Source organism: Ruditapes philippinarum, unplaced genomic scaffold (assembly GCF_026571515.1).
Source record: "Ruditapes philippinarum isolate M1 unplaced genomic scaffold, ASM2657151v2 ctg8755_1_1_1_1, whole genome shotgun sequence".
Taxonomy (NCBI): Eukaryota; Metazoa; Mollusca; class Bivalvia; order Venerida; family Veneridae; genus Ruditapes; species Ruditapes philippinarum.
In genome coordinates this window covers 1-20,759 of record NW_026858131.1, presented here as the reverse complement: position 1 = coordinate 20,759, position 20,759 = coordinate 1, and the positions used below count along the sequence as shown (strand labels likewise).

The 20,759-nt window shown below is 31.3% G+C and overlaps 1 protein-coding gene across 1 annotated transcript; it reads right to left on the bottom strand.

Annotated features, from left to right (window-relative positions):
* Positions 1-329: 329 nt before the first annotated feature.
* Positions 330-9,214, bottom strand: LOC132752207 (uncharacterized; the record flags this gene model as incomplete). Its single annotated transcript, XM_060742517.1, has 8 exons — positions 9,047-9,214; positions 8,435-8,531; positions 7,766-7,860; positions 7,359-7,491; positions 2,606-2,711; positions 1,875-1,965; positions 1,316-1,415; positions 330-442 (listed from the first exon to the last, which is right to left on the bottom strand). Coding segments are annotated over exons 1-8 (771 nt in total), but the record flags the coding sequence as incomplete, so codon positions are not given.
* Positions 9,215-20,759: the final 11,545 nt, after the last annotated feature.

The following is a 20,759-nucleotide window of genomic DNA, read 5'->3' as shown; positions in this document are numbered from 1 at the left end:
ATTTTTTTTTCCCTAAGGTTGGTCGTTTCTAGCTCGGTTGCCTACTTTGCCCACTTAAACAATGCACAAGGGGCACCTGAGACCATCCGCCACTACAAGACCAAGTAAGTTGTCATTTGAGTATGAATATATTATATGTAATAGAACACGAGATAGACAGAAATAATGCATTGTTATAATTATATGTTTTTGTTTTTTTTATTTGTTATTTTGTTGTTGTTGTTTTTTTTTATTTATTTATTTATTTATTTTTTTTTTTTGAAAAATGACATTGATTTTCACTTAAAGTTTAACTGATTGTTGAAAGTCAAATAATCTTTACATCTTACCCAACAAAGATACACAGTCAATGTTATAATCAACGTGGACGCAATCATGGACAGTAAACAGAAAAAAACAAGAACTTCTCCCAGTGGTTTCGATGTGTTTTCCAAAGCCCAATCTGTAAATAAATCATAAAACATTATAGGGACATGCCTTAAATACATTTAAGAAAATAATGTACATTAATTTATTACAACGGTATCGATTCTGAAGTACGACTTAACATAATAATTACAATAATTTAAAGAACATTTATATACTGTATTACATAAATCGATCAATTTCATTGTTGAAAATACATGTTAAAGTACAAGAGTTTATTGTCCTTTAAGTCGTTCTCTTCACGCGGTACGGAATCACGCGACTTTAATGGTAACGCGTACTGACAACATGGCGGCCTAAACACCTCGCTTCACATGTGTTTTTTAGGTAATTCTTTATCATATACCTTTTTTCTTACATACGAGACCTGTTGCAGCCTACGCGGAATAAATAACTGTTGTCGCCTATACTTTATGTTTCACCCCTGTGCTTATAGGTTTAAAATGCAATGGGAATTTCCATGTGGACACTTATTTTGCGGGTAACATTCACGCAACATTTGCATTTTTAAAGAAATGAGATGAAACAATATAGAGTTTGCAAAGAATTGTTCTCCCTTTTACATTGTTTTGACAAATACTTTGTGTTGTATGCTTTGAAAGGAAGATCAGTGCCGGATTTTGAATGACACCATTGTATATCCTGATCTGCGATAAGGAGAAACAAAAGTCAAACATGGTACCCGCTAGCGGTGGCTCTTGTTTAACTTTTATTCCTGCACAGATAGTAATTATAAGCAGGAAATGTCACATTTAGGAAATGAAGAGAAACAAATAGTAAGATAAGTAAACATGCATGTGATTTCATTTAACATATATAAAATAGTCCATTTCACAGGAAAATCCACAAACACGGTGTCTTGTTGAAACAGAAATATTTTTTAATCTACCTTGTGCAGAAATGTTCAGTTGTTTACATGAGATTCTTCTCGTCAATGTTTCCAAATTAACAATAACTTGTCCATTATAGTCCATGTCGTTAAATGTCACCTGTTTATAAAATAATATAATACAGTTTGACCAGATATATAATTCTTTGCATATTTGTTTACATTGTAAAAACAGAATAAAAATAAGAAGACGAAAGTATCGTTTAATGTTCGGGAGATGATATACCTTTCAACAGACTCAATAAGAGATTCTGGCTTTCATTGCTCTAAGCGAATCTTCCCTTTTGATTACAACAGCAGGTACCGTGACAGTGTGTCATCTGTAAACTTAAGACAGTACTTCTTTATTTTAGTTTTGCCATAATATTTTTCAAGTCTTTTCCAACACATTAAGTGTAGATTATGGAATACAATTATGGTGCTGGTGATACATTTTTGGATCCTGCAGGGCAATGTTTAAACTAATAAATGATCATGACACGTGAAGCTGAAAAAATCATGGCAAATTACTTTTTCTCTAAATAACACAGGAGCGCACAAGCTATATATAAATATATACCCAGCCTTGTACATGTAAACATCGTGCTCGTCTAACTTTCTCATACACCCGTACAGAATGTATCGAAAAACGTAATTCAGTCGACAACATTCTACAAAGAAAGTAACAAATCATATTAAATGTTATAAAAATGTTTATTTATGTTACAATCAATCCATCAATCAAACAAACTTTCTTTAAAAATCAGTTTATTTCATTATTTTTGGCTGCCGCATTTCTGCTTCCGGAAGATAATTGTAATTTCGGGGTTGTTAATGGATACAGCGTTTGTCTCGGCCGGTTGATTCATGTGCTCGGTTGTTGAGATTCATGGGACATAGCCTTTTTATGGTCCTATCCCCCATACCGTTAGTATGGTTAATTGTAAAGGCAAGAATCCTGCAACCATCGTTATATTTAAATACTTGCTTTAAGAAAGATAAAAAATGCTCAAACAAAATATGTTTTTGAATGATGTCATTCATTCCTAATAGATTTCATTTTGAGATGGCCAAGATGTGATAATAAGGGCAACAAATCACAAAGAACATAAAGTAAAGCCAAAGAAGATCAAGGTAACTTGATTTTTTAAAGAAAAAAAACCTTATGGCAATAAATCGAAATAATTGACTGTTGTAGAAGTAGTTGGTTTTGAAGCAAAACCCTGTAATGATTACCGAATAATCAGCAGCAAACAGGGAATTTATAAAATCATTAAATATTTGCTAATTACATATAAAGTGAACAATTACCGTTTGATCGGTTGTTTCAAACCATTGCCTGTTAATTCTTTAATGATATTATAATTGTACGTCTGGTTTTGTAGCGACAGGCCAACATCGGCAGAAAATGTTTTGTCTGTAATATTAAATGCTTTTTGGCGTTATTAACGGAATATGAAACAAGAAGTATCTTTAAAAAATAGTCAGTCGTGATAAATATTCAAGGTTTTCTTGTTTTCGCCATTTCTGTTAAGAAAGTTTCAGTAAACTTACTCATTTGCATACTGTACATGTATCATACAATTATAATTGTCCTAAATTTTGAATTGCCAATGATCATTTAAGTTTTCAATTTGAAATTTTAAGTTGACAAATGGAATTTATACTTTCATTCAGTTCCTCTAAACACTTCACAGAAAGTAAATGTGAATAAAGCAGCTTACGATAAAGAAGTAATGTAAACTAGAATATCGGTGCCATCTACGGATGCTCTCTAACTTTGTTTTGACACAACTAAAACATTGCGAAATTATAATGAAAATTTGATATTTTCTATATTCCATAGTTATTTTTCATGACTATCTACCCCTTGATGTCGGTAATTAGACGATTATATCATGTCACAGTCATGTCACTGTAAAATAACAACAAGCTATAACAACCCATGCTTTCTCATATCATAACATGCCGAATGTGGTTGATATAAATTAGTCGAATAATTTTAGCTTGCACTCGAGGAATAAAAAATGTATTAAAACTAAAAGAACAAAAGAAATAAAGGAAATGTCTATTTCACTTTGACTTATAACACCTAGTATTATTGTGTTATTAAATAACAGCAAAAAAATATGCTTAACAAAAGTGCACTTGTACCAAGCTAAGTAAATTGAATAAACTTTTTAACTTTAAACTTTTATCATTTGATGTTCTTCTAAAACCCATGAATCTTAATCCCTTCCAAAAGACGGATACAAGATGTTTATGAAATATTTAAGATGTCGGTGAATTTAAGAAGTCTACTAAAAGAAACGGTCAGGTAAGCGTCAAAAAGAGAAACCCATGGCTATCATGTTTTCTGAAATAATTTCCGAGGTGCATGATAACGCACGATTCGTGCAAAAAGTTACGTAGAAATGTGCAATTAATGACTGATACCTGGCAGGATTTCGAACGCGATAAGTAAACTGGTCAATACATTTTTTATTTAACTAAACTAAAAAAAAGGAATACCCGCATACGACTGCAAATACATTATACTTTATCCCTCATCGAAATTGCTTAGTTTTTAAGATCATTCGTGAAAATGATGGTTTGACCACCGTTTTGGGTGTGATTTTGGCTTTTTGTCCAACAATGCATATAATACCGTATACTTTCGATGTTTGGTAGGCAAATAACATTTACTAAACTTCTGGTGACAAGGAAAATTGAAAATAAGGTGATAAAATGCGATTCAGACCGTTGTAAAGAGGTTACGCCGATGAACGTGAACAGTGCTTCGTGGTAACGCCGGAAAATGTTATTTTTTCATATATGAATTATTACACATTTAACGCCTTTAATCGGCGAGTTTGAATACTTTTCAAATACAAATTTGTGGGGAAATTTTAATTTATTTCATACAAAACTTATTTTAGTCTGATTGCCAGAAAAAATAGACAACGAACCCGCCCTGAAGTTGAAGTGAGTACGAAGCAAGGAAACAACGGGGTTTGAACTGTTTATCATAAATAGCAATTTCACAATATCTGTTGAGACAGTAGTTATGAAAGTGTTTTTGTTAAATTATAGGAATTTTCATTGTTCTCACTCTTTATTAATTAGTCCACTTTTAAACATTCATGGCATGGATAAATAAAATCTTCCACAAACTCATTTCAAGTCATAGGCACTTGATGGCAAAAAGGTTTTTTTATCGACTACCCTTTGTGACCGACTACCCGCCGTGATTTATATATTTTTATCTATAACACACGCACACACACTTATCAATTCATTAAAAATCTACCCACAAAACGTCTTTTTAGCTCACAAGAACCGAAGGTTCAGGGTGAGCTATTAGTATCAAAGGGGGATGCTCCGTCGTCATGCGCCAACAATCGTCTGCTTCTCTGAAACTGCTGGACAGATTTACTTCAAATTTGGTCTGTGGCATTTTTATGACAGTCACACTTCAATTTGCTCATGTCATTTTAATTGGCCCCTTTTAGGGGTCAACAGAGCTAAAAATAGAAAAACCTTTAAACATCTTCTACTACATAACTAATGGATGGATGATCACCAAACTTTGCCTGTAGCATTCTTGGGTAGTCTTTTATCAAGTTTGCTCATATTAATTTGGTTGGCCCCTTTTAGGGGTATCTAAGGCTAGATATAGAAAACCTTTAAACTTCTTCTTCTACAAAACTAGTGGATGGTTGATCACTAAACTTTGTCTGTAGCATTTTTAGGTAGTCTTTTATCAAGTTTGTTCACATTAATTTGATTGGCACCTTTAAGGTGCCGCGGCCCGCTAAAGCTAAAAAAATTAGAAATACCTTTAAACATCTCCTTCTACAGAACTAATGGATGGATGATCACAAAATTTTGTTTGTAGCATTCTTAGGTACTCTTTTATCAAGTTTGCTTATATTAATTTGTTTGGCCCCGTTTAAGCTAAAGCTTAAATGCCCCAGGTCATGGCATTTCTTCAAATTATTGTTTAAAGATATTCTATGCTCAAATTTAATATTAGAAAATATTGATAATGGATAGTTCGCGCATTTCAATAAGGGTGTGAGGAAACAGTTAAGTTAATATATTCTGACGTTAGATCCGCTGCTTGAAAACATGGCGAGTGACTTACCTTGTAGTAATCTATATACACAGTTGATATATATATTTTAAAAAAGACGTTTTGTGGGTAGATTTTTAATGAATTAATTAGTGCGTGTGTTAAAGCTGAAAATATATATAAATCACGGCGGGTAGTCGGTCACAAAGGGTAGTCGATAAAAAGAACTTTTTTGCCATCAAGTGCCTATGTTTCTAGTAGCTCTCCATATACATGTTCATTGAGAAGTGATGCTAAAAGTAACCAAAATATATTCATCTTGTCTTTGGGTGATGTCACCGTTTATCTACTAAAATTATGTAATCATTTTTCTAATCTGTGAATTTGGGACAGTTCATTCAAAGTCTGAGGGATTGCTATTAGATTTTTAGTGTATTTGAACAAATGAGCTACCAGTGACCATCATTTTGTATGAATGTGACCTGGCTCTGTACTGGTGGCCTTTTTAGGGTCATTAGTCCTGTCTTAAGTGAAGCACAACAAATTTTGTTAATGAGCTCTTAGATTTTATATTTTTTACCTTTCAAGTTAACATGAAATAAGAAATCCATAGAGTGGAGGGTTATAATTTACTCAACTTCAGCAGAGGACAATAAAGTTATGCTTTATTTAAAATATGTACAAGTTTTGAGCATTAAAGTTTCTAAGTAAAATATATTTGGAAAAAAATTCACATTCTTATATAAGAGAATAAATAATCTATCTTCACAGAAGTTCAACAGGCAAATTGCTACAGCCAAATATTTGTTTTGATAAGGTTTCACATCACGCCAACACAGTAAAAGGTCATATGGAGACTATCAAGCTTTAATTGTGCATTATTTCAGGCATAAAATATGCAGACACGTCTCTCCCTTGATTGTTTTTTCTTATCTTTATATTTTTTATAAAGGAATTTCATAACAAGAAGAGAAGTGGGCAACATATATTTGCAAATAATTTTTTTCAGGAAACAATTATCAAATTGTATTAAGTTACAATATGCAATCAAAATGTTGAAAGTTTGTCAAGATCTAATTAGCATACGTTTCTTAATATTTACGAAGGAAATACATTGTCTAGGTCGCAAAAACTTGATTATATTCGCCAATAAAAGGCGTTAAACGTGTGTAATAATTCAGTACCTTATAAGAAAAATCACATTTTCCGGCGTTAAAGCGAAGCACTATTCGTGTACATTGGCGTTACCTCATAAAAACGGATTGAATCACATTTTATAAGCTTATTTTCAATTTTTTATGACACCGGAAGTTAAGTAAATGTCATATGCCTACCAAAAAATAGAAATTTTACGGTATTATATGCACTGTTGTACTAATAAGTGTCGGCAAAAAGCCAAAATCACACTCAAAACGGTGGTCAAACCATCATTTTCACGAATGATCTTGAAAACTAAGCAATTGTGTGGAAATAATATTGATGAGGGATTAAGTATGTCTTCCCAGCCGTATGCGGCAATTCATTTTTATCAGTTTTGTTAAATATAGAATATATTGGCCGGTTGGTAATCTTGCCAAGTATCCGCCATTTATTGCACAATTCTGCGTTACTTTTTGCACGAATCGTGCGTTATTTCCACATTTCTGCGTTACTGGATATACAACTTACACATGTTTACTTATTGTGGTAGATGTTATTATTTCTGAAATGTGTGGATATTTTCTTGTTTTGATTGTGATTGTGTTTTGACATATAGGCAAAATTTGTAGACTATTTCGATTCGAATCTTGAAAAGTAATTTAAGTTTTTGGTATAGAAATGTGTGTTTATTTAAGTGACATAATGGTTAAGATCTCTAGCGCGGTCTCTCTCAACCCATGCTTTTTCATATCATAACATGCAGTACCCGAATGTGGTTGATATAAAATATTCGATTAATTTAAGCTTGCACTCGTGAAATTACAAATATAGTAAAACATAAAGAACAAAAGAAATAAATGTCTATTTTACCTTGAATTATAAGACCTTGTGTCACATTGGTGTCATTGAAACCAGGGAAATCAAAGTATTTCACTTGTATAACCATTGTGTCATCAGTTGTGCGCTGGAAGAAGCCTATCGCTTCCCTCTTTGTGTTGTAATACTGTAAAATGAATTAATCATACACACATTTATGTCTAAAAATGTTAGTGATCAAAGCTACAAATTCTGTATTTTTATTTTTAATCATAAATACATAAGAATTGGTCTTGATTTTCTTAAATGAGGAAACATATGAGCTAAATACATGAAATAGAAAGCTACCTTTGCAAAATAATCAAATCACTTGATATTCTTTTTCCTTAAAGATAAAAAACATGCAAAACAAAAACGATTAGGTAAGTGGCTTAATATGTCGAAATGTACTACGTTATTACCCCTTTAACTGCAAAGTTGATGCCGTTTTCTAAATCGTCTATAGTGTAAACAGCAAAGTCACCTTTATGTGGTGGATACGCCAATGTTTCCCATGCTTAAAGGTTTTGTGAAAAAAGAAAAATATTCACTTTGCACTAAAAAGTATATTTAAAGTCTCAGTTGGCCCACCTAGCATAGGCTCCGATCCGCCTTCTCAATGCATATAAATGATGTATTTATACAAAACTACGTAGACCTTTTTTGTATTGAGAATGCGGACTAAAACCTATGCTACGATGGTCTACATGCAAGAAACATTTCTTTGGCAAGCACAATATATCATACATTTCCATAAACAGAGGTCTCTGTGGCGTTATAATAGTTATCAGTTATTGAAAAAAGGAAAGATACTGATTTTAACGAACATTTTTTTGAACTTCAAAAAAGAGAAAATCATTACAAGTCTTTTTTGAAATACAGTGTTTTTCAACCATCAAATCTACCAAAGCACTATGGGCATTTAATATATTTTAATACTGCAAATTACTCAATCATATGTACTTAAAATCCAACTGTACAAGTCCATCGCACAATAGAAGCATCGTATACTTTTCTTGTAGAATTGTTTTGCATACAATGAAGTTTTTCCATTAGAAATAAAGATCGAATTATAATAATATCATACTTACAGGCATCCCAGTCTTTAAGAAGCAAATGCCTCAACGTTAAATGACCACGGTTGACCACGTCACTAAAGTTTCCATGATCCTTACCAAAACTAAACAACTGCAAGAGAATAACATCAAGATGATAAGAACATATCCGACACACATAAATATTAAATGAGAAAAACCAGAAAATGTTTTGTTTTGAGGACATGTTTATTGCACAATATCAAAGATTTTTATGTAGTTACGTTATATCAGTACCATCGTGTCGAAAACCGATGTAAATCATTAAATGAGTTCCTCACGTATTATAGAAAAGAAGAAGATCAAGCCGTCGCAAGTTTCGATAAGGAGGATGCATTTTTCAGACGGGGGTTTGGCATTTAACTAGTTATCCAGAGGGACTACGAGCAAAAACACTTCGTGATTTTCACAACAAAACGTAGGATAATGTCTTAACAAATCCTAAAAAGTGGGATCATAACTTACATTACATGTGAATCCGCTTATGCAGAAACTATAGAGAACATCAAAATGGAAAAAATGGAATTGACGGGACATCAATTGCAACTTTAGGCCATTTCCATAGTACTTAGGGTTATGAATAAAAAAATCGATTTTACTGGTTATTACCTGTGAAGTAATCAATATTATCTTGATAACCTGCATAAGAAATAAAATGAAAGAAACAATATGGATCGAGCACGAGTTGCCCTGTAACTTAATTGCGCTGTAAAGATGAAACTTCAACCAACTTCGAAAATGTTTTTCATCTGTGTTATCTGTAATAAATACATTTAAAGAACAAAAATATAGAAAAATAATAAATGAAGGCTGACAATTTAACAACGTAATCTCCAAGTTATGCCATGCTTAAACAGGAAAAGGTGATATTGACGGGGTGATTAAATAAATTAACGAGAAATACATATTATATGTTTGCTTTTTTCATTTTACCTAATAACCCACATTTTATAATGATATCGATTTTATGTTGTTTTTTTAGAAGTATTACTCAATACTCATTATAAACTTAAGTATTACAATGCCTTAAAAAGGCATAAATAAATACATAATTATGCAATATGACAGTGAATTGTTATTCTTCTTAAATTTTTTGAAAGCTTATATGATTCTCATACAACTATTCGGATCATTATCACTGTTCCCTCGTGGTATTACAGGCTCATCTAAAACATATCAAATTTATTGTATCAAGTCAAGCATCAATTATTTACAAAATAGGAAGGCGATATTGGTTCGAAGTTCTCTAGTTTAAACATATTTTCATTATAAGATTATGATTTTAATTTCAAATCAAATTTTACAATATACGAGACTTATTGAGTTCCAGAAATGAGTTGGGTTTTTAACAAGCATACATCATATTCACATATATCGGATTCTATGTTGTCACAAATACTTATTGAATTACAAAATTCCCTGTGTACATCGCAATATAGTAAAACAAACAAGTAAAACAGGATACAAAAAAACACTTATTCAAAAGCTATCGATAGCGTTCATGTAAAAGGTGACTTTTCGGCTTTTTTATGTGGAGAATGAATCAAATGCCACCAAAAAGGAAAACAAGAGTAAAAACACCGGAAGCAGTAACATATCCAGCAGAAATTTAAATAAACCGAACAATATCAAGTTCGTTTGTGTACAACTATATCATATGTGTGTTTTTGTCTTTTTCAGTATTTTATATACTAATTTAACTTTTGAAATAAAACATGTCTAACTTATTGAAAGACAAAAATACTAACTGACTTTAAAAATAACTGAACTTTGATTAAGGAAACCGTAAAAAGAAGGGAAAATAGTACAAGATATAAACATGTATAATTAAAACGAAAAGTTGTAAATCTAAGTCCAAATGTTTATGCTGAAAAGGATATATATGACTGGTTTGATTATGGGAAAATGTTCATCCTAACCGCATTTTTTAGTACAAGCAGGTAGTTGGGCTTACTTGCCTATTTCGAATACGCTGAATTCATTTATTTTCTACAACGGCTGTAATTTTAGTCCTTGACCTTATAAAATCAATTGTAAAATGGCCGCCATTGATTTTTTTTTATTTTCACTTTAATTCTCCAATGGGCGAGATATTAACACATATTTTGGCATTTTAATTTAAAGCTTTGTTAATCTTAGTCCGCAAAAGTCTGAACAAGAAGAATACAAGTAGATGCAAAAGAAAATAAGATTTATTGTGGCAGCCATCTTGGACTTAAAAATGGCTGACAATTTCCTATGTTTCTAAACACTGTATTAAACAAGCGAAAGACGGCTTTTTACAAGGCTTGTTTTCTTTTATTATAAGTGCAGTCATACTTATTAAGACTTACAAGTGCAAACTTAGAAAAAAAAAATTATTAAAACTACGAACTTTATGGTGCAAAAAGGTCACAAATGATACTTAAATAAATGAGAATCATATTTTTAGACGTTTTTAGATGTTATTTATATTCTTAAAACTTTTGCGATGATTTTCAATTGGTTTTTTATCTCCCTGAAAGGTAGGGGGCTGCTCAAATGTCCGTCCGTCTGTCTATTCATCCGAGCGTGTCAGTTAATAACAAGTTGTGTTGAGATTAATTCCGTATACGCCCGACCTCTAGGACGAATCATTTGTAATTCGAGGCAAAAAAGCAACAATAAAGAAGATCACAGACATCCGCACAAAACTTTCAGTAAGAACTTGTCTCTGCCTGTCCGTTTTAATCCCATCCATATCTGTCCTTTCGGATTAATTATGAAATAAATTGCATGAATGTGTGGCACATTTAGCCAATTCATAAGAAAGACCATGGCTTAAACCTTAACACTTGCAAATGCTTGAAACACTTTGTACAATTTAGGATTCTGTCATTAAAAGGTGGATTTGAATACCAATGTAATTAAGCATAAATAAAAGGCTTACTAACGGATAAGGAAATGATGTACTTTAGTTTATTACTTAATCTTCAAACAGGGATACCATGAAAAAAGAGAAATGATATTTTCATGTCAATGTCAATTGCGCAATAACATGTACTAAGCGTGTAGTGCCTTAGAGCCAATTGAACGACCCAAAGATCAGGGTCTAGTGAGAGGAACTATATAAGTTTTCTTTCGTTCTAATCCCTTTCAATTTATGTAACAATTATACACGTATAAAATGTAATATATGTAAAATATTGAAATTAATATGTTTAAACTAAAGATCAGGGTCATGTCTATCTTGAAAGATAATTTTGTAAAGTTCATAAGTAGGGAATCTGGTCAACAATTTGTCATCCACGAATTGATATTAAAAAAACAAGTCTTAGTAGTTCCAAAATTACTAGGAATCGCGATCAAGGCTGGTATTCGGGATTTTTTTGTCATGAAAAAGTATCTTTCCTAAACAATAGAGTTAATTTTCCTTCTTTTAAGAGCAATATAGTGTTTATCGCATAGTAGCCTAAAAATTGGTGTCGAGTTTTGTGCATGAATATAGTATTTCAAGCCTTTATACAATCCCGACAAAATCATGGCGGATAACGTGCCCCGTAGACGCTTCTGTATGAGGACTTTTGTCCATTTTGTTATCATGTGGTATTAAATTCTCTGTTTTGATTGACCTTAAGCAGGCGGTGTACAGGTAAAAATTGTTAAATCTTATTAATTGTATATGTCGCCGTCCTGGAACGACAATAACTTCGCATAAATGTGTAATTTAAAAAGGTTGTGTCATACGCAAGAGCAGGCCCAGCATGGTTGTGGTCAAGTTAAACTTCTATAACATTTATCATGATATAAACATGAAAGATGGTTGTGACCGGTTTATAACATTTGAATTAATTGATGCCTTTTGAAACAATTTTGCATAAATGTATGGCACATTGAGACAATGAGTCTAAAGTAACGCCAAGCTGATCATGTAGAAAAAAGACCAAAGTCATGCTTTCATTTCATACAAAATATTCTCTAAAAGTGCCTAAAAAGCCTGGTCAACGGTTCTGACATTCATGGATGAATGAAAGAATATTTGGCATAATTGTGCCTCTTTGTAAGACGACAGGTAGGGAACAACAGTTCCTAGGTCACGCTTGAATGCTTAAAGTCATGATATGAAAGTGAATTGGTTGTCATGTCCAGTACACATTCAGCAAGAGCTAAGAAAAAAATACGTGGTACTGTACCTTAAAACAATGCGTCTTGAGTGAGAAAAGAAATGTTGCATCAGTCAGACATTACAGGTCATATTTAATTTCATATGAATTTTTTGAATGTCATGACAGTTCATGACTTCTGTCATTCATCGGATGGATATTGGCATAACTAGGTATACATTTGTGGTACATTAGGACTACTTGTAATGCTTAAGCACTAGGTAAACAGCTATATAGGTCAATTTAGAAAATTGATGGTTGTGTCTATATCTTTGTTAGTCATTTCTTAGATGCTTTTTATAAATAATAAGAAATACTGTAAATATAAATAATTCTTTTTGTAAGACTTGTAAAACGTTTACAGTCACCATGCCTTCAATGTAAATCAATTGTCATGGATCCTTTACCGGGCCGAGCTTCGGGGACATTTCAAGTGACACGCCCTTGTTTATCTTTGCATTACATAATTGTTAGGATAATGCAAAAAATAGTTGGTTAACTGTTTAGTCACTAAAATTACACTTAGAAATACCAAAGTAATTTTATGTAGAGATAGTTGAAATATATGAACAAAATAAGTATTAAAATTTGAATATATCTTAGTCTTTTGAAGGATTTTAGAACATGTGAAGGTTAAGCGTCTTTGGTTAAGTGGTATATAATGTACGTGCTGATAATAACTAAGACAATGAAATTTATTTCATAAAATCAAGCTGACGCTTTAAAGTAGCTACATCAATACAACAATAAAAACATATTGTACAAAAACACCAACGATGGTTCTAAATTTCACAATTTCCACGTTTAAATTATGAATTCTGCTTAGGCCGGTGCTAGGGGGCTTAGACGGTAGCTTGCAATTTTCAGTACCGTCCATGAATAGGCTTAATAAAACCGAGTCTGCAACGTTTTCAATTTCGCCGTTTTGCGCGTTTTTTAGAGATTCTGTCTTTTTTTTCCTTTTATTTTTACCGGATCGTTAAGCAGATGTTGTTGCAATGATCCGAATAGACATAATCGCTTGCCTTTGAAGACGAAGGCAATTTTTAAAATATTTACATACTGACCTTTACTCTTGACAATCAAATTACAAAATGATTGAGTGTTCCAAATTTATTTTTAAAAAATTAAAACTTGAGCGTCTTATGATAAATTAAAGAGTGCAGGTTTTTATGTTATACATTTGGGATCTCAGATACCTTACGTGGATTAATTGTCCATAAAGAATGACCCTTTAATATTTTGAAGTAATGATGTAATTAACAAGTAAAGTGTGCAGTATGTATAATTCTACATGATATGTTGCTTATATCATTATTATATATTTTCGATAATTATTCCTCCAGAAGAATCAATTTATTTTAAAGCACTTTACTTATATTTGTTAAAAAAGGTGTCCATTTTGAAATCAAAGATGGCCGCCATAGTTGTCAATGTGTAAATCATGTTTGATTATCAAAAAGTAATTGAAACTTAATGACAATTAATGAAATGGATTCAGCGTACCCTAATTATGTAAAAATGATGGACAACTTGTTGAGTTCCAGAAATGAACTGTTTTTTTTTTAAATATATATCATATTCAGATATATCGGATTTTATGTACTTATCAAATCACAAAGTTCCCTGTGAACATCGCAGTGTAGTAACACATATAAGCAAAACATGATTCAAAAATCACTATAGTCTGTCCCCACCAAATTTGTATATTTCATTTTTTTATAAAATTTAATAGTAAAACTATTTAAATTAATGTCATGTTATTAATCCTGACGTCAATATCTAAGCATGTTTCTCTTGTTTGTCATATAGGGCTCGTTTCACAATTAGCGTGAAATGTACTAGGTAATTATAAAAATTTGATTATTCTTGTTTGCTTACTGATCAATATCTAAATGTTATCATTAAAATGAAAAATAAGAACAAAACTGGTGTCAAAAAGGCAATTTTTACTAGGAAACATCTTTTAAAATAATCGCCTATTAAAACCATTTGAAGTGAAATACCAGTAACCTCTTTATAAATTCTAACATACTTATATATTATCATGCTATATTGCCGTATTTTATAGAAAAAGATGGATGAATAAGAAAGTGTATCAATCAAGCGCGCATCTTGAATAACGCAACCGGGAACACTAGCTAGAAAACTAAAAAATTCTTCTACGACCTTCCTGTAAACAAAACTACACTATCAAGAAAGATGAATCGACGACCATGTACATTTGAAAATAAATACAATAACCCGTTATCTATAGTTATATCAAGTATATATTCAAAAATTATTACAATGACCAGGTCCGATGGGATATAATATGTAACCCTTCTTATTTCTGGTACGATGTCCGTGCGCTAAATCTATTCGTAAGTTTCAACTTTCACAACAGAAACTGACGTTAGAAATTGCACGCAAACATTATATTATCATGCAAATCTAGCAAGGAAGATAAAAAGGGAACTGAGTCATTATATTTCGGCATTGCTTTTCTTGTATTCACAGCGTCAACTTTAACTAGCTCCCTCGCTAATGAAAGAACATAAACTCGTGCACGGAAAATTGCAAAAGAATATTATAATCACGCTTTCTAGTTTGAGATACCAAACAGCCTATACACTTTAAAGTTTAAATTCGTATATATACATGCATTGAAGAGGCATAAATGGGCAATTCAATATATAATTATGCAATTATGAAAGTGAACTGTAATTCTTCTAAACTGTTTTGTAACTTTATATTATTCTCATACCAATAATCGACTCATTATCAGGGCTCACTTGTGGCAGCTCACCATTATCTTAAACATATCGGAAATTATTGTATTTAGTCAAGCATCAAATATTTACAAAAACGAAGACGATAATGGTTCAAAGCTCTTTAGTTAAATTATGTTTAATTATCAAATTATTATTTCAATTTCAAATCATATTTTCACTTTTTCACGAAACTTGTTGAGTTCAAGAGATGATTTTGTTTTTGAACAAGCAAATATCACATTCAGATATATCGGATTTTAGGTTCTCACAAATATTAATTAAAGCACAAAAGTCCCTTTGAACATTGCAATAAAGTAAATCATACTAGCAAAATAAGATTCATAAAAATCACTAATTCCAAACCTTTCGTCAGCGTGAATGTGAAATGGTGACTTTCGTCTTTTCTATGTGAAGAATGAATCAAATGCAACCAAAAAGCACGCCAGAGTAAGAACCACGGAAGAAGTAAAATATCCATCAGAAATTTAAATAAACCGAGAAAGATCAAGATCGTTTGTGTACTAATTTATCATATGTATTTTTGTCGTTTTCAGTATGTTATATGCTTAAAAACTTTTCAAACTAAACATGTCTTAATTTTTGAAAAGCAAACTAAAATACTTATTGACTTTAAAAAATTAACAGAAATTTGATAGGGCGATAGTTATTCATAAGAAATATACCTTGTGTTTGCTGATTATCGCCAGTTCCTCTGTTTTGGTCACCTTTAATAATTTAAAAATAAATTTTACACCTATTAAAATGAATACATTCTGTACATTTAAAGAATAAAAATATAGAAAACAATTAGTGCAAGCTTAAAATTTAACAGTGTAATATCCAAGTTATATCATTTTTAAACAGGAAGGGGTGATATCGACGAATTGATTAATAACTTAACCAAAAAAAATTTAAAATATGTTTTGTTTTTTTTGCTTACAAAGTCACACAAAATTCTCATTCAGATGTGTAAGTAGTTTGTGCAAAGTTCGAAAACCTCTCCTAAAATGGACAACAAGAACAAAAACGTTCTAATTACAGCACAATTTCCATACAGCAACGTCTTGTGGTAGTCAAAGAATTGTGTTGCTGGTGAGAATTTTTTCTATAAAGAGCTTGAGTGTTATTTTAAATTTATGTAAACGGATATATTGTAACAATGCAAGGATAATTCAGACCTTAAAAATAAAGAAAAAAATTTAAGTAAGCACTTCCACCGGGCGAATTCATTTGTATTGCAACCATTACCGTCGTTGATGACTCTGGAATCAACCGACAACCAAATATTAAAAAAAAGAAATAAAAAAATGATAATTACGACGACCACCCACCATACTCTAACTTCATGTTTCTGTATCTAGGAGTGAATTAAGACTATAATGATAAAATTATAGATATTCTTACAAAAGAACCTCTCCGTTGCAAAATTTGCCATTTGATTTATTAAAATAAAAATATGGTGGCTGATTTCTGCCATTTCGTGTCGTTGCCTCACAATTCGAATGCAAAGTTAAGGAAACACATTTTACTATGTCACGAGATTTGTTGAGTTCAAGAAATGAGAAGTAAAATATCAATTAGAAATTTAAATAAACCGAGAAAGATCAAGTTCGTTTGTGTACTACTTTATCATATGTATTTTTGTCGTTTTCAGTATTTTATATGCTTACAAACTTTTCAAACTAAACATGTCTTAATTTTTGAAAAGCAAAATAAAATGATAATTGACTCAAACAATTGACAGAAATTTGATAAGAAGGTAGTTATTCATAATAAAGTTACCTTGTGTTTGCTCAGGATTATCTTGAGGTTCATTTCCACTGTTTTGGTCTCCGGTACCTTTAATAATGAAAAGATATTTTTACACCTATTAAAATGAATACATTCTGTTCATTAAAAGAATAAAAATATAGAAAACAATTAATGCAAGCTTAAAATTTAACAGTGTAATATCCAAGTTATATCATTTTTAAACAGGAAGGGGTGATATCGACGAATTGATTAATAACTTAACCAAAAAAAAACTTAAAATATGTTGTTTTTTTGCTTACAAAGTCACACAAAATTCTCATTCAGATGTGTAAGTAGTTTGTGCAAAGTTCGAAAACCTCTCCTAAAATGGACAACAAGAACAAAAACGTTCTAATTACAGCACAATTTCCATACAGCAACGTCTTGTGGTAGTCAAAGAATTGTGTTGCTGATGAGATTTTTTTTCTCCAAAGAGCTTAGAAGTGTGTTATTCAAAATTTATGTAAAACGGATCTATCGTTTACAATGCAAGGATAATTCAGACCTTAAAAATAAAGAAAACAATTTAAGTACGCACTTCCACTGGTCGAATTAATTTTGTATTGTAGTATTTTCTCTCGTCGTTTGATGACTCTGGAATCAAACCGACAACCAAATATTAAAATAAGAAATAAAAAAAAATGATAATAACGACGACCACCCCACCATATTCTAACTTCATGTTCTCAGTATCTAGGAGTGAATAAAGACTATAATGATAAAATTATAGATATTCTTACAAAAAGAACCTTTCCGTTGCAAAATTTGCCATTTGATTTACCAAAATAAAAAACATGGTGGCTGATTTCTGCCATTTCGTGTCTTTGCCTCCACAATTCGAATGCAAAGTTAAGGAAACACATTTTACTATGTCACGAGATTTGTTGAAGTTCAAGAAATGAGAGAAGTAAAATATCAATTAGAAATTTAAATAAACCGAGCAAGATCAAGTTCGTTTTGTGTACTACTTTATCATATGTATTTTTGTCGTTTTCAGTATTTTATAATGCTTACAAACTTTTCAAACTAAACATGTCTTAATTTTTGAAAAAGGAAAATCAAATAATAATTGACTTTAAACAATTAACAGAAAATTTGATAGGAAGCTAGTTATTCATAAAAAAGTTACCTTGTGTTTGCTCAAGATTATCTTCATTTCCACTGTTTTGGTCTCCGGTACCTTTAATAACGAAAAGATATTTTTACACCTATTAAAATGAATACATTCTGTTCATTAAAAGAATAAAAATATAGAAAACAATTAATGCAAGCTTAAAATTTAACAGTGTAATATCCAAGTTATATCATTTTTAAACAGGAAGGGGTGATATCGACGAATTGATTAATAACTTAACAAAAAAAAATTTAAAATATGTTTTGTTTTTTTTGCTTACAAAGTCACACAAAATTCTCATTCAGATGTGTAAGTAGTTTGTGCAAAGTTCGAAAACCTCTCCTTAAATGGACAACAAGAACAAAAACGTTCTAATTACAGCACAATTTTCATACAGCAACGTCTTGTGGTAGTCAAAGAATTGTGTTGCTGATGAGATTTTTTTTCTCCAAAGAGCTTAGAAGTGTGTTATTTAAAATTTATGTAAACGGATCTATCGTTACAATGCAAGGATAATTCAGACCTTAAAAATAAAGAAAACAATTTAAGTACGCACTTCTACTGGGCGAATCTATTTGTATTTAAATATTTTCCCGTCGTTGATAACTCTGGAATTAACCGACGTCCAATTATTAGAAAATAAATAACAAATGATAATTACGACGACCACCCACCATATTCTAACTTCATGTTCTCAGTATCTAGGAGTGAATAAAGACTATAATGATAAAATTATAGATATTCTTACAAAAGACCCTTTCCGTTGCAAAATTTGCCATTTGATTTTATTAAAATTTAATTTTCCAAAATAAAAACATGGTAGCTGATTTCTGCCATTTCGTGTCTTTGCCTCACAATTCGAATGCAAAGTTAAGGATACACATTTTACTATGTCACGAGATTTGTTGAGTTCAAGAAATTAGTTGATTTTTGAACAAGCAAGTATCATAATCAGATATTTCTGATTTTAGGTTGTCGCATACAAGCAAAATATTACACATAGAAAATTACTAATTAAAAAGCTTTCGACAGCGTTCATTAAAATCGTGTTATGTGGAGAAGGTATTCAATGCCACCAAACAGAAACGCCAAATTAAGAATCCAGGAAGCAGTAACATATATAGTAGTAATTTAAATAAAAACGAGAAACATCAAGTTCGTTTATGTATTACTATATTAATTGCATGTTTTGTTGTTTTCAGTACTTGACATGCTATTTAAACTTGACTTTAAAAAAATAACGGAAAGTTGGTTTAGAAAACTGTAAAAAGAAGGAAAAGTAGTACAAAATATATACAAGTATAATTTAAACGAAAGCTAGTTCATTTAAGCAAAAATGTATTTCCTGAAAAGGGTATATATTGTACCCTAGCGCAACACTCTTCCTCAATGGTACATATTTAACCAGTAAAATTGGAGTGTCGTCATATGATCTTTATAATGTCGATGTGATTGAAAAAAAAAATAGCACATAAGAAAAAGTATAAAGATAGTTATTCATAACTTTGTTACCTTGTCCCTGTCTGGAATCGGGGTTAGATTGGCTGTGTGTGTCTACGCCACGTTATAAAAATGAAAATATATTTTTACATCTAATGCAAACACAATTTCAATATGAAAATATCTTAAATAAATTGTTTCCTTGAAACATTTTCACTTCTTATTCATTTCTGATTATATATGTTTTCTGCTTTGATTTGTCAATTTAGAGATTTCCTTAATTGAGCAGTCGGTACTAAAGGTCTGGTTAAATTTCACGAATAAAGGTAAGGCTCTTGCATTGTAACATGGCCAGTGATTGGCTGAAAAAGTACAGGGAAACCCTAAGATTCAAATGGACATGAGGTGATTTGCTGAAAATGGGATAATTTTAAGTATGAAAACAAATTAAGAAACTAACACTATAAAAATGAAACATTTCATAAGACTGTATGATAATTTGTGATTTGGATATTTGCATTTTTAAAAGTGTTTGATCAGCAGAAAACTTCGATGAAAAGGGGGTTAATCCTCATTGAAGTCATTTTGCCAAAATTTTGGTTCTACAACAGGATCATTTTTATGTGTCAGCCATTTCATTCCGCTAGAAAAATTACTTCTTTAGCATGAGAACTTAATTTAAAGGTAGGATTAGGGACCATTTCTTATAATGTAAGTCTATGGGAAAATTAATCTGAGTGTCTCACCTAAAAGCCTTATTCTTAGTTTAGAAAAACGGGCTCTTCAAGTTTACCATCTTACATCTGCATCACATATTTCAATATCGCGAGTTTATTCAGTTAATAAACAGAAGAATCGGTCTATTCTAATTTAAATGGGTTAACTATATATGATATACCATCACACAGACTATTGAATTTGCCGGAACGATGCTGTAACTGAACTGTGCTGTGTAAATTCAATGTGGTTTACTGCAGTGACCCTAAGTGAAAACTACCAACACCACTTAATTTTTGAAGTGTTAAGAATCTTAACATTTTATAGCCAGAAATGGAAACAAATTAATGAAGCAAAAAATACTAATTGACATTAAAAATGAACAG